The sequence below is a fragment of the Dromaius novaehollandiae genome, chromosome 1, assembly GCF_036370855.1.
Source record: "Dromaius novaehollandiae isolate bDroNov1 chromosome 1, bDroNov1.hap1, whole genome shotgun sequence".
NCBI classification, from domain to species: domain Eukaryota; kingdom Metazoa; phylum Chordata; class Aves; order Casuariiformes; family Dromaiidae; genus Dromaius; species Dromaius novaehollandiae.
In genome coordinates, this window is record NC_088098.1 from 173,576,785 (window position 1) to 173,589,929 (window position 13,145).

The 13,145-nt window shown below is 38.9% G+C and overlaps 1 protein-coding gene across 16 annotated transcripts in view; it reads left to right on the plus strand.

The window, feature by feature from the left end:
* The window catches only part of MYCBP2 (MYC binding protein 2), a 214,485-nt gene that overhangs the window by 164,284 nt on the left and 37,056 nt on the right, over nucleotides 1-13,145 (plus strand). For all 16 annotated transcript variants that reach the window (XR_010387199.1, XM_064504730.1, XM_064504731.1 and 13 more), the window contains 4 exons: nucleotides 2,574-4,217; nucleotides 5,840-6,009; nucleotides 12,233-12,477; nucleotides 12,672-12,839. Coding sequence is in view for 15 of the 16 variants with exons in the window: in XM_064504730.1 (XP_064360800.1) it covers nucleotides 2,574-4,217; nucleotides 5,840-6,009; nucleotides 12,233-12,477; nucleotides 12,672-12,839 (2,227 nt within the window). In the remaining variant the exon portion in view is untranslated. The remainder of the gene's footprint in view (nucleotides 1-2,573; nucleotides 4,218-5,839; nucleotides 6,010-12,232; nucleotides 12,478-12,671; nucleotides 12,840-13,145) is intronic.

Below are 13,145 nucleotides of genomic sequence, written 5' to 3' on the forward strand. Positions count from 1 at the left end.
ATATGATTTAACTATCTTTTGACATTTTGTAAACAGAAAGTTCACTATTAATCCAGTCTAATAGTACTTGTTTTCAAACAGTAAGTAAATGAAATATGAAAGAAGAGGAAAGAAAACTTTTCATGATTTTTTTTGATTTACAAATAAATCAATTTGATGCAGTATTATGCAGAGTTTGGTGATAGGGAGGGGGGATTTGGTGCTGATTAAGTCCAGAATGCTAAGTAGGGTCATTTACGTATATATGTAAAAATCATATACAAACATGTAAAAAACATTTTTATATTTTTATTACTGCAAATTATTGCTAGACTATACCTTTGATAAAACAGTTTTGCTCTAGCATGTTTTCCTACTTGATATTCACTAGTCATGCAGGTACTTTGAATTTGATACATTGCCCAGTGGTTTCCAGTGTTTTATGTCCTTTAAGAAGACAGTTGTCTTCCTTTCACTTTTTTTCCTTTTTGAGGAGTTCTGTAAAAGGTTCTTTAATTGATCATTTCTAGAGTATTTTCTCATCTAGAAAAATTTAAATTAGTCTTTTCTGTGTCTTGGAAAAGTGTGTATAAAGCAATTACAATTTTCATTTCTGAATTCCTATATTACAAAGGAGACTGAAAATAGTTTACTATTAGAGCAGATGAATAACTGAGTTAGCATGGAGGAAAGGTTGGATTGACATTAAATAATTTTTTTTATTCTTCTAACAAGGATGATCATTTTATAAAACAAGACATGTTATTTTATTTCTTCCCTTCCTCTCCCCCAGCAAATTGTGTAACTCATAAGAAAAAAGAATGAAGAAGGATTGGACTCTCAAAATTCCTTAAAGATGTTAATGTTTGAGATGTTCCCGTTATAGTCTACCATTTACATTTGGCATATTGTTCCTGAATATAGACAAAATATTTCTTCTCTGCCTGAAGAAGTAATGAACTCCTAGATTGTCCTATCCTGGGAGGCCAGGAGAATACCTTAACCTGCAAGCTTATTAAATATTCTAACATGGGTATCATTCACTTTTTCTTGATGCTGCTTCGTTTTAGTATAAGCTACATAAATATGAAGGATGGAAAATAACAAGAATTGCTCTGTAACCTGAGGAAACACCTTGTTTGTAGACTTCACCCCAAAGAATATATTTGTTTTTGCACTGTGAGGGGTAACAGTGTCAGTAGAAGAAACTGAAATCACTGATGCCTCTACACATTCTTTAGCATAGAAATAAGGCTTCATGCATGAGAGCTGGAAGAAGTTGGTTCAGATCCCATCAAGCAGAAGGAAGTAAACACAGATTTCCCACCTTCAAAGTAAATATTGAAGAAGACTGCTCTAATGTCCTTTTCTCCTCACCATTCTCATTAGAAATCAAGGTCCAAATTTTGCATATATTCTCTGATTAATTGTAACTTAATTTTTTGACAAATAATTGTTTTGCAAAAAATGTGCCCAGCTCAGTTTAAATAGCATTTTAGTGACTAAAAGTCAAATAATTTAAAGTACTGAAACCTCATTCTACAGGCTTTACAAGACATACTTCTTCATTTTAAACTAATAAAGGCCCATTCAAATCAGAAGGACGAATTATATACTCAAAGCTTTGCAGTGTAATGCTTTGCAGAAAGACAGTTATATAGAATAATCGATTCATGATTGCCACATTGCTTGCCAGTAATTTAAACATTACATGTCTTGAATTTTTAAAATACCATTTTACAAGAAAGATTTAATATGTTCATAGAATTGTTAGAAGCAAATTGTTTTAATGAGCTATTTACTTGCATATACTTGTGTTTAGCAGGTATTTATATTAAGCAGTGTATAATTTTTATAGCTTGGATTAATATATGTACAAAGTCAGTGTGCGTAGGAACAATAAATTACTGCATCAAAATAAGAAGACGCTGGAGACTGGAGTTGATGGTTTAGCTTAATAGTGATTAAGAAGCTCGTTTTGAGTAGGTTATGTTCTGTACCAGTTGGTAGCGTGTGGTCTTAAAAATGTGGATACCTTAGGTTATCTATGTGATTTGTTTTAAACATGCTTGTAAGCCTCTTACCTGCTTTACTTTATAGCTGTATTTACTTTCTATTTTACCTGACTTCTGAGCATGAAAGAAAATAAATCTGGTTGTACACATGATCTTTCAACAAGTCCTCTTGTTATAATCAGTCTGACACATGCAGAGGTAATCAGTACATAGTCCTTGGTTTTTCTTGCAACTCTAGTAAACTTAGTAAGTATTGCAATTCTAGCTAAGAAAGCAAATTGTGCTGCTTTTATTAGTGTTTTGTGGAAATAGTGAACTGTGGCTTTTGATACTTCCTAATAGTGTGTTTTCTATAAATATTTCCTAATGTATTTTGAGATGTATTTTTGGTATATTTTTGGGGAAAGTATTAAAATTATTTTAGTGGAAAAAATTCCCTTTAGATTTGCTTTCATTTTGATGTGAACAGAAGCCTGTGTTTCAATTGTATCTTGTGTTCAGGTCTTTAATCCTTGATTTGCATTGTTAAAAGTATTACTGTTAAAGTATCATAATTTGATTATAAAATATACTAAACAGGTGACCGAGTGAATTTCACAGCAGCTGCTAGACCAGTTTCTCCAGCAGGAAAATCAGACATGTCATCAAAACACAGGGTTGACAGCAGGTCACCCAAGCCTGATGTGCGAATGAATAGAGCTGCTGCTGACCAGAAGAAACCTAGGAATACAGAAGGTTTATCTGCCAGTGAATCTCTTATGCTGAAATCAGATGCTGCAAAATTGCGGTCAGATTCTCACAGCAGGTCTTTGTCTCCAAATCATAACACTCTGCAAACACTAAAAACTGATGGAAGAACAACTACTGGTCTGAGAGCTGAATCTCCAGGACCAGGAACCCGGTCATCTTCTCCAAAGACAAAGACACTTACAGCAGTTAGATCTGGTGCTAGTTCTCCACGATCCTCATCACCACATGAAAAGACTCTACCTCAGAAAGCTTCATCCCCTGTAAAAACAAAGCTTGATCCTCCTCGAGAACGATCCAAATCTGATTCTTACACACTAGATCCAGACACCCTTCGCAAAAAGAAAGTACCACTAACAGAACCCTTAAGGGGGAGGTCCACTTCACCCAAACCAAAAATTATTGCAAAAGATGGAAAGCCTGTTACAGAAACTGAAAATAGAGCTCCTTCCCCTCATGTTGTACAAGAAAATCTTCACAGTGAGGTTGTTGAAGTATGTACTTCAAGTACTTTAAAGACTAATAGCATTATAGATAGCACCTGTGAAGATAACACAGATTTTAAAAGTCTGGATGATGGTTCTAATAAAGTTCATTTCAGCATAGGAAAAGCACCACTGAAAGATGAGCAAGACATGAGAGCTTCTCCAAAAGTGAGCCGTAAATGTGCTGGTAGGCACACAAGACCCAAAAAGGAAAAGTCCAGCTTTCTTTTCAAAGGTGATGGCTCCAAACCTGTAGAGCCAGCCAAGCAAGCAATGTCACCTTCTGTTGCAGAATGCACTAGAGCTGTCTTTGCTGCTTTTCTTTGGCATGAAGGAATAGTTCATGATGCTATGGCTTGCTCATCTTTTTTGAAGTTTAATCCAGAACTGTCCAAAGAGCATGCACCAATACGAAGCAGTCTGAATCAACAACCAGCAGAAGAAAAAGAAACCAAGTTGAAAAACAGACATTCATTGGAAATATCATCTGCTCTTAACATGTTCAACATTGCACCTCATGGACCAGACATATCTAAAATGGGAAGCATCAATAAAAATAAGGTCCTGTCTATGTTAAAAGAACCACCTCTGCATGAGAAGTGTGAGGATGGAAAAACTGAAGCTACCTCCTTTGAAACATCTAGTCATCACACAATGAAATCAAAGTCACCTCTTCCGTTAACGCTGCAGCACTTGGTAGCTTTTTGGGAAGACATTTCTTTAGCAACTATTAAAGCAGCTTCCCAAAATATGATTTTTCCTAGTCCTGGTTCTTGTGCAGTGTTAAAGAAGAAGGAAAGTGACAAAGATAACAAGAAAACCAAAAAAGAGAAAAAGAAAAAAGAAAAGGTTGAGGCTAGGCCAAGGGGCAATCTTTTTGGCGAGATGGCCCAGCTTGCAGTGGGAGGACCTGAAAAAGACACTATTTGTGAGTTGTGTGGAGAATCCCATCCATATCCAGTGACTTACCACATGAGACAAGCTCATCCAGGTACGATTAGATATTTTTCTTCCCCTTATCTGCCTATAAAGTATATTATACATGCATTGGCGTTAGTTATTGTTATGAAAATGAGTTAAGATGCCTTGTTAGCATTTTAACACAGTTCACAATATAAGCTATATTAAAATTTGATGCCCTGAGCACTATACTTGTGTAAGTAATTTTAAGTGCAATGGGCCACAAAGATGATTAAGGGACTGCAGCATCTCTCATAAGAGGAGAGGCTGAGAGAGTTGGGATTGTTTAGCCTCAAGAAGAAAAGTGTCAGGCGAGATCTTATCAGTGCTTATAAATACCTAGTGGGAGGGTGTACAAAAGAGGGAGACAGCCTCTTCTCAGTGATGCCCAGTGACGGGACAAGGGGCAGTGGCCACAGATTGAAACACAAGCAATTCTGTGATCTGAGCTGTCAAAGATGCTGAAGAAGGTTGTTTGAAACAAAGCCAAAATGATGAACGGACTTTACAGGGCTCCTTCAGAAGCATACCATTTGTTAATATTTATGAATTCAAATTATGCCAAGAAAATTGGAAATAAAAATAGAAGTATAATATTGGTTATTTAGAATTGTCTAATATATAATATTCCTGTTACTAATTACCTGTTGTAATCCCTAGGCTTCGGTGACTTGTATCTTTTGGCTTAAAATTTATCTTGGAAAAAAAAATTTACAATTACAATCTCTAAAGTTTTAAACCTTAGTCAGAAGGCAGTTTGTAAAATACAACCTGAGTCTGCAGTTTTACTGTTGGAGGCAGGTCACTAAATCTGTTCAGGAATTGGTTTAATTTTAAGAAATGAAACAAGGTAAATCAGTGTTAGTTAGGCATTATTTAGCTAGTTAACTGAGTTTAAAAGATAAGTAAGTTGTGTTTTCTCTTGAAAAAAGGTCACTTTTAGAAGGCATTAGCTATCATGTAATAACTAGTCTTATCACAGCCTAAATGATTTATGTGTTTTGTAGCTTATAAACTAAACTAATTATTTTTCCAGTTACTGAAGTTAAGGCTGATGTATGCAGTAGTGTTAGCACTGCATAGGAAGTTACAGTGAAATTAAAGAGGCTTTAAAATTTGTTCTTATTCAGCAGTTATCAGTGACCTGAATTTTTCTGAGAAATAATAATTAGCAAAGGAATCCACTTTATTCCCTTTTAGGCTTCAGTAGACATGTGGTTGTGTGGGGGAGTGTGTTTGTTAAATTTCAGATGAGGTGAGCTACTGTGTAATACTGACCTTGTCAGTTAGCTGTCTGAATATGTCTGAATAGGGAACTACTGACGCTTCAGGCAGTATTATAATAAAAGCTTGAAAACTACAAGTGTGTTTAGATTTCTTGAAATTCAGTGCACACATGCGCGTGCGCGCGCGCGCACACACACACACACACACACACACACACACACACACACACACACACACACACACACACACAGACACACACCCTTTTTTCCCCATAAGTTAAGAAATCTAGAAAAGGAGAAAATTAGGCTCGGAAAAGATGTGTGTGTCTCTTTTCTTCCTCCCCCTTCCCACTCCCCGTTTTACAGGTAGGAAAATAATAATGCTTATTTTGAAATAACTTTTTTTTCATCTTTTTACCATATGTAGGTTGTGGCCGTTACGCAGGTGGCCAAGGTTATAATAGCATTGGACACTTCTGTGGAGGATGGGCTGGTAATTGTGGTGATGGTGGTATTGGAGGAAGCACTTGGTATTTGGTTTGTGATCGATGCAGAGAAAAATACCTCCGTGAAAAGCAAGCAGCAGCAAGAGAGAAGGTATTTTTATCTGTTTCTCCTGTGTTTATATCTTCATATGTTTAATACTAATATGTGTTCAAAAATTGAATGTAATGCAGGACCAATTTGATAAATTTTGAATTTCAGAATGTTTTAAGGTTTTTAAATATTCAGTTACGTCGTTGATAGTTTTAAAATATAGAAAATTTGCTAATTACTTCTGATTTGGTACTTCACATTACTTTCCAAGGTGTGATTTTTTCATTGTTGTATATTTGAAGTACTTCTACCTTCTTTTTTGCTTTTATTTCTAAAGTAATTTTATTTTTTATCCTGATACAACTACATTATAAGATTAGTACCTAATTTTTAAAAGTACGTCTTGGTTTATTTAACTTTGAATTTTTTGTTTATTGAATTATGAGCATTGTTTAACCATCCAGATCACCAAGTGTAATTCCATCCTGCCACTGTGTATCTGTAGTGTAGATCTGGTGTCATTTCTGGTTATAATTGTTTTTCATCTCCTACCGCATTGTTAGACGCAGAATAAAGAAGGGAAGTTTTAATTTCTGGTTTTTCAGATTGAAGGGAGGAAGTCTGTTCCATACTTCCACTGTTCATACAGCAAGCTCTGTTCATGGCCACTACTTTATTCATACAGTCACAAAACTTTGGGCTTTGTTATATCATTCAAAACACTCTGTGTTTGTGAAGGTGGCTGACTCAGACCGGTACATCTGAAAAGATGAACTGTTTCATAGAGTGCTAGTGCAGACTTCTTTAATAGGCTGTTCTCTCCCATGGGTACTGAGTCTTGGGAGACTGAACTGAGCCTTACTTGTGCTCTGGCCTAAAATGGTTCCCAAAATAAGGATGTAGAGGAATATAAAGTCAGTGTTGGCTTAGTTTTGTCCCTATTTAATTCGCAGATTTTTCGTGTCTTCTTCAAAGAATGGTTTCAAGAAGACAGTTGGAGAGAATAAGGATATTTCCCTGCAGGCTTTTGCAAATGTTTATCTGACACCAGGATGGTCTTTCTTTCTCTCTGGGAAGGCAAAGACGGGGAATTGTCCTTTATAGGAGAGAGCAGTGAGAATGCATGGAGCTCTAGGGACAGATGATGAGCCAGTCATGAGTTTATGGGTTAGAATTAGAGAGCAGGTCAATGTGTGTGACATTATGGGTGGGTATCTGCTACAGACCACCTGATCAGGAAGAAGTTGTAGATGAGGCCTTCTTCAGACAACTGAAAGAAGCCTCATGTTCACAGGCACTCATCCTCATGGGGGACTTCAGCCACCACAAGACCTGCTGACAGGACAGCACAGCAGGGCATAAGCAATCCAAGAGTTTTCTGGAATACATTGATGGCAGCCTCCTGACACAAGGGAATGAGGAACTGACAAGAGGAGGCACTGCGCTAGACCTCATGCTTACAAGCAAGGAAGGACTGGTCAGGAATGTGAAGGTCGGGGGCAACCTTGACTGCAGTGACCATTAGATGGTGGAGTTCAGGATGCTGAGAGGAGGGGGAAAAGGAGATAGCAGAATCACAACCCTGGACTTCACAAGAACAGATTTTGGCTTCTTCAGGGGTCTGCTTGGAAGAATTCCAAGGGAGATGGTGCTGGAGAGAAGATACGTGCAGGAGAGGTGTTTGATTTTCAAGGATCGCCTCCTCAAGAATGGTCCATCCTAATTAGCAGAAAGTCAAGCAAAGGTGATAGGAGGCCTGCATGGATGGACAAGGAACTCCTGACAAAGCTGAAACATAAAAAGGAAGCATACAGGAGGTGGAAGCACAGAGAATTGACCTATGAGGACTATAGAGAAACTCTCCAAGCATGGGTATGGGATTAGGAAAGCCAAAGCCCACCTGGAGTTGAATCTGGCAAGTGACATGAAAGCCAACAAGACAGGTTTCTACAGGTGAATCAGCAGCAAAAGGAAGAGCAACAAAAATGTGGGCCCACTGCTGTATGGGAATGAGGACCTGGTCACACATTACATGGAGAAGGCTGAGGTACTAAATGCCTTCTTCACCTTGGTCTTAACTGGTAAGACCATCAGCAGTTCCCAGTCCCCGAAATCAGTGAGGAAGTCCAAGGCAAGATTAACTTACTCTCAGTGGAGGAAAATCAGGTTAGGGAATATTTAAACAAACTGGACATGCAGAAGTACATGGGACCTGATGGGATGCACCCACGTGTCCTGAGGGAGCTGGCTGGTGTCATCGCAAGGCCATTCTTGATTATCTTTGAGAGGTCATGATGAATGATGGAGGTTCCTGATGACTGGAAGAAAGCAAATGTCACTTCTATCTTAAGGGAGGGCAAGAAAGAGGATCCAGAGAACTACCAGCCAGTCAGCCTCACCTCACCTGCTGGGAAGGAGATGGAACAAATAATCCAGGAAACGATTTCTGAACATACAAAGGACAAAGAGGAGTAGTCAGCATGGACTTACGAAGGGGAAATCATGTCTGGCCAACCTGATAGCCTTCTACAGACTGACTTGGAGGATGAAGGGAGAGCAGTGCTGTAATCTTGACTTTAGCAAGTCCTTTGACACTGTCTTCTATAGCATCCTCATTGACAAACTGATGAAGTACAGACTATGTAAGTGGACAGTAAGGTGGACTGAAAACTGACGCAACTGCTCAGGCTCAGAGGGCTATGATCAGTGGCATGAAATCCAGCTGGAGGCCAGTCACCAGCAATGTGCCCCTGGGGTCGGTACTGGGGCCAATGCGATTATCGTCTTCATTAGTGACCTTGGCAATGGGACAAAGTGCACCCTCAGCAAGTCTGCAGAAGATACAGAACTGGGAGGAGTGGCTGATAGACCAGATGGCTGTGCTGCCATTCAGAGGGGCCTCAACAGGCTGGAGAGGTGAGCAGAGAGAAACCTCATGAAATTTAACAATGGGAAGTGCAGAGTCCTTCAGCTAGGCAGGAATAACCCCATGCACCAGTACAGACTGGGGGCTGATCTGCTGGAAAGCAGCTCTGCAGAGAAGGGCCTGGGGGTCCTGGTGAACATCCAGTTGACCATGAGCCAGCAATGCACCTTTGTAACAAAGAAGGCCAGTGGTATCCTGGGCTGCATTAGGAAGAGCATTTCCAGCAGGTTGAGGGAAGTGATTCTTCCCCTCTGCTCAGCTCTTGTGAGGCCACATCTGGATGCTGGGTCCAGTTCTGGGCTCCCCAGTACTAGAGGAACATGGACTTATTGGAGCAAGTCCAGCAAAGGGCAGCTGAGATGAAGGGCCTGGAGCATGTGGCTTACAAGGAGAGACTGGGGGAACTGGGACTGTTTAGTCTGGAGAAGAAAAGACTGAGGTGGGGTCCTATCAATGTGTATAAATACCTGATGGGATGTCATAAAGAAGATGGAGCAAGACTCTTCTCATTGCGGACAAGATGCAGTGGGCACAAACTGAAATACAATAAATTCCATTTTCCATCAGAAAAACCTTTTTTATAGTGAGGGTGGTCAAGCACTGAAACAGTTTGCCGAAGAAGTTGTGGAGTCTTCATCTTTGGAGATATTCAAAACCCAACTGCATGTGGTCCTGGGCAACATGCTGTAGCAGACCCTGCTTTGAGTAGGGAGATTGGACTAAGCAATTGCCAGAGGTCCCTTCCAACCTCAGTGGTTCTGTAATTCTGTGACACTTGCCTGTAGGAAGTATACAGGGTGGAAACCAAACTCTCAAAACACCTGAGAAATACAGTATGTTGGCCCAAGGAAAAATTACGAGGAATGTTTGTGAATGATCAACTGGAGCTGCCTGCCAAAACAGAAATTCATCATTCTAGATTATTATTGTTTTTCCTTTAACAACTGTCTTAGCTTTTTATGAAGCTAACTTCTGAACCTAACTTTTCTCTGGCTTCTTCCTCCTGTTATCTTTTCATTCCTTGCTGCTTGTTTTAGTGTCTTAGCTCTGTAGTATTCATTGCGTCTTACAAACTTGGAGAACAAGCAGAGAGGTAGAGAAAGAGAGATGGAGCATTCCTACACACACACACACACACACACACACACACACACACACACACACACCCCTTAGAATAACAAAGTCAAGTCAACAATCTCAAAAGAATTTTAATCTCCATAAGTAAAAGTACGTTTGTAAAAGTGTAAAATAGTACATACGTGGCAATTAGACATATTATTGGCCACAGCTACTGGCAGTATATGTGATGGTTGTTGCTGATCTTCCTCATCTAGGAAAAGCTCAGACTACGCTCAGTTTTGTACTCACATGTTTCTTCTTCAGAGCTCCAGCTTTATTTCTAGTATTATAAATTCCATAAGAGATCTTATGTTAGCTGGCTCTGTTCCTTGATTAAAAGCTTTTTGCATGGATTCTCTGTTACCTAACGTTGTCTACTCTGTAGGCCATCAATGTTTTTTTCTCTTTTGTCCTTTTCCCTATAAGCTTCTAGACAGAGATGCTCCAGTCCTGGCAGTCCCATGCTGGTTTGAGTAAACGAATCTGAATTGAGGAGCAATTGAGGTTTAAAAGGCATCTCTCTCGTAATGGAAACAGTTGCTGTCCTTGAAAGAGCACTGGAGGTGTGGCCTGTCTGCTCCGCTGACAGCAAAAGTAACATGAGTGCTGCATTGATTGTAATGGAAGGAATTTTGGAGGTGGTGGGGAAAGAGTCTATTAGTCAGAGACTATTTAGTTAGGCACCTAACTAAAATGTAGTTATTTCTAATTTAAGTTTATGCAACACTTAAAAGGTAGCCAGGGAAGCCTGTCATGGTGATTCAGAACGTCTAGACTAGACTTGTAAACTCATTATATAGCCTGTACAGAGAACTTAGTACTTCAGAGAGCTCCTGAAGGCCAAGGTACCTCTTCCATTGGCAAGAGAGATTATGAGGGACGAGAATGATTCATATCATTGGTGTCTTTCTAGTGCTGTTTATCTGTTTCTGGTTTTTCAGTCACTCAGTAAATAGAAATGTCATTCCTAGGATGTTGACCAGAACATGTACTCTTCTGTTTACCGTGAGTCCATCTTCTCGCTCAGACACTTTATTGTTTATTCTTGTTTGTTGATCTACAAATTTTGCATTCCAGAGTGCGCTCTGACTGTAGTGTCCTACGTGGAAATGGAATCTTTCTACTCAGGCAGTGTTATCACTGGTGGTTGGTTAGGGTGGAATTCAGGCTGTCTATTCAGACCACTTTCTGGTGAAGAAGGACCTAAACCATAGTTCTTGGGAATGTTCCAGTTACTAGAGGTTTTTTAAAAGGTTTACCACTGGTACTTTATCCTTATTTCATTTAACTGGACTATGCCATGTTCAAAATGAGTTGTGCAGATCTAAGTTATATGTAGGAGATTAGCCATCTCTGGGATTTGAAGACTGACTCTATGCATCTTCCTGCTCATTACTGAAATGCAGCAAAGTCGAGGCAACTGTCTTCCCAGACCAGGGTGTTTCTTAGCCTCATGAAAAGGCTGAGAAAGCTTTTTGACTCAGTGTGTGACAGAGGTAAGTGCAGAGTTGAAGTGCTCGAGAAGAGGAAATATGTCTATTGTTTGTTTGCTGATAATTAGATACCTAAAATCCCAGTATAGGTAGAAACTAGGCAAAAATTCTAGGATATAGCCATGTGTTTATACTGTGGAACTAGAGTAAAATTGTACAAGCTACCTAATTCAAGAATTCTTTAAGTTGTGATTGCAGTTGCTTTAATTTACAGTCTTAATATTTTTTATGTTAGAAGTAACATTTTAGTGTTTTTAAACCAAACTGAATAAAATAGGAATGTTGTTGTGTGTCATCATGGCCAGGCCTTTATGTGAGGACGTAACTACGCTTCAGGCAAACTGGAGCATTTCTAATGGGAATAGCAAGAAAGATGTCCCTCTTATAAAAAGTCTTGCCTAACCAATTTAAAATCCTTCATGCAAAATATACAAATATAAGTGGGGCTTTTTTGATACAAGCAGAACAATGTTAATTTAACTTCATTCTTAAAATGAAATTTGTTGAAAATTTTGCACACAATAACCATCCTGAGGTAAACATCTGGCATGAAAACTTTCAGCTGTTTGTTAAAAGTTTGCAGAGTTATGAAAATAACAGAAGTGTCATTTTATAATGGGAAGCATCATTTATGATAGGAAGAAGCAATGTCACATTGTGACACTTGTGACAATCAAGTGACATTGTCAGCTTTTCCTGGGATGAAATATAATTTAAATACACTTTTTTTTTTGTATTTTTCTAGATTAAACAATCTAGGAGAAAACCAATGCAAGTTAAAACTCCTCGTGCCTTGCCAACTATGGAAGCTCATCAAGTGATTAAAGCTAATGCACTGTATTTGCTGTCACTGAGTAGTGCTGCTGAACCCAGTATCCTCTGCTATCACCCTGCAAAAACATTTCAGTCTCAACTTCCCAGTGTCAAAGAAGGAATTTCTGAAGACTTTCCCATTAAAATGCCATGTCTTTATCTACAGACATTAGCAAGGTAATTAAAGGCCGTTTAAAGGCAGTAAAATGACTTATTTTGCATTAGCACATGCAAGTCACAACTGTCTTCAATACATTAGGTGGACAGTAAATGATTACTGTTAGATGGTTAACTGTATTTGCAAAGGACTTGTGTGTGTGTGTTAGTAACTTCTAGGCTTAATGCTAACTTCAAGTTCTGATTTGATGCAGGCATCATCATGAAAACTTTGCTGGGTACCAGGATGACAACCTCTTCCAGGATGAGATGAGGTACCTGCGCTCAACTTCAGTACCTGCACCGTACATCTCTGTTACTCCTGATGCAAGCCCTAATGTCTTTGAAGAGCCAGAGAGTAACATGAAATCTATGCCCCCAAGGTACTTCCTTGTAATTCTAGGTGCTACTTACAGATGCTAAAACATTAGCGCACCAAGTGGAAAAAATAAAATGGGAAATATTGCTGTAGTTAAGTAGGTAAAGTATCAGGTCAGCCCAGACCAGTCTATTGAAACTGCAGAAAAAAAGCCAATAAACATATTAAAACATAGCTACAGAAATATCTTCAGTGAATCGTGGCAGTGTCAGATGTATTTTCAAACACTAACAGTATTACTAAGTTTGCACACCAACTCTGTTTTTCTGATTTAAAACTTGAAGGGACAGTGCAGGTGAATTGCCTTTCT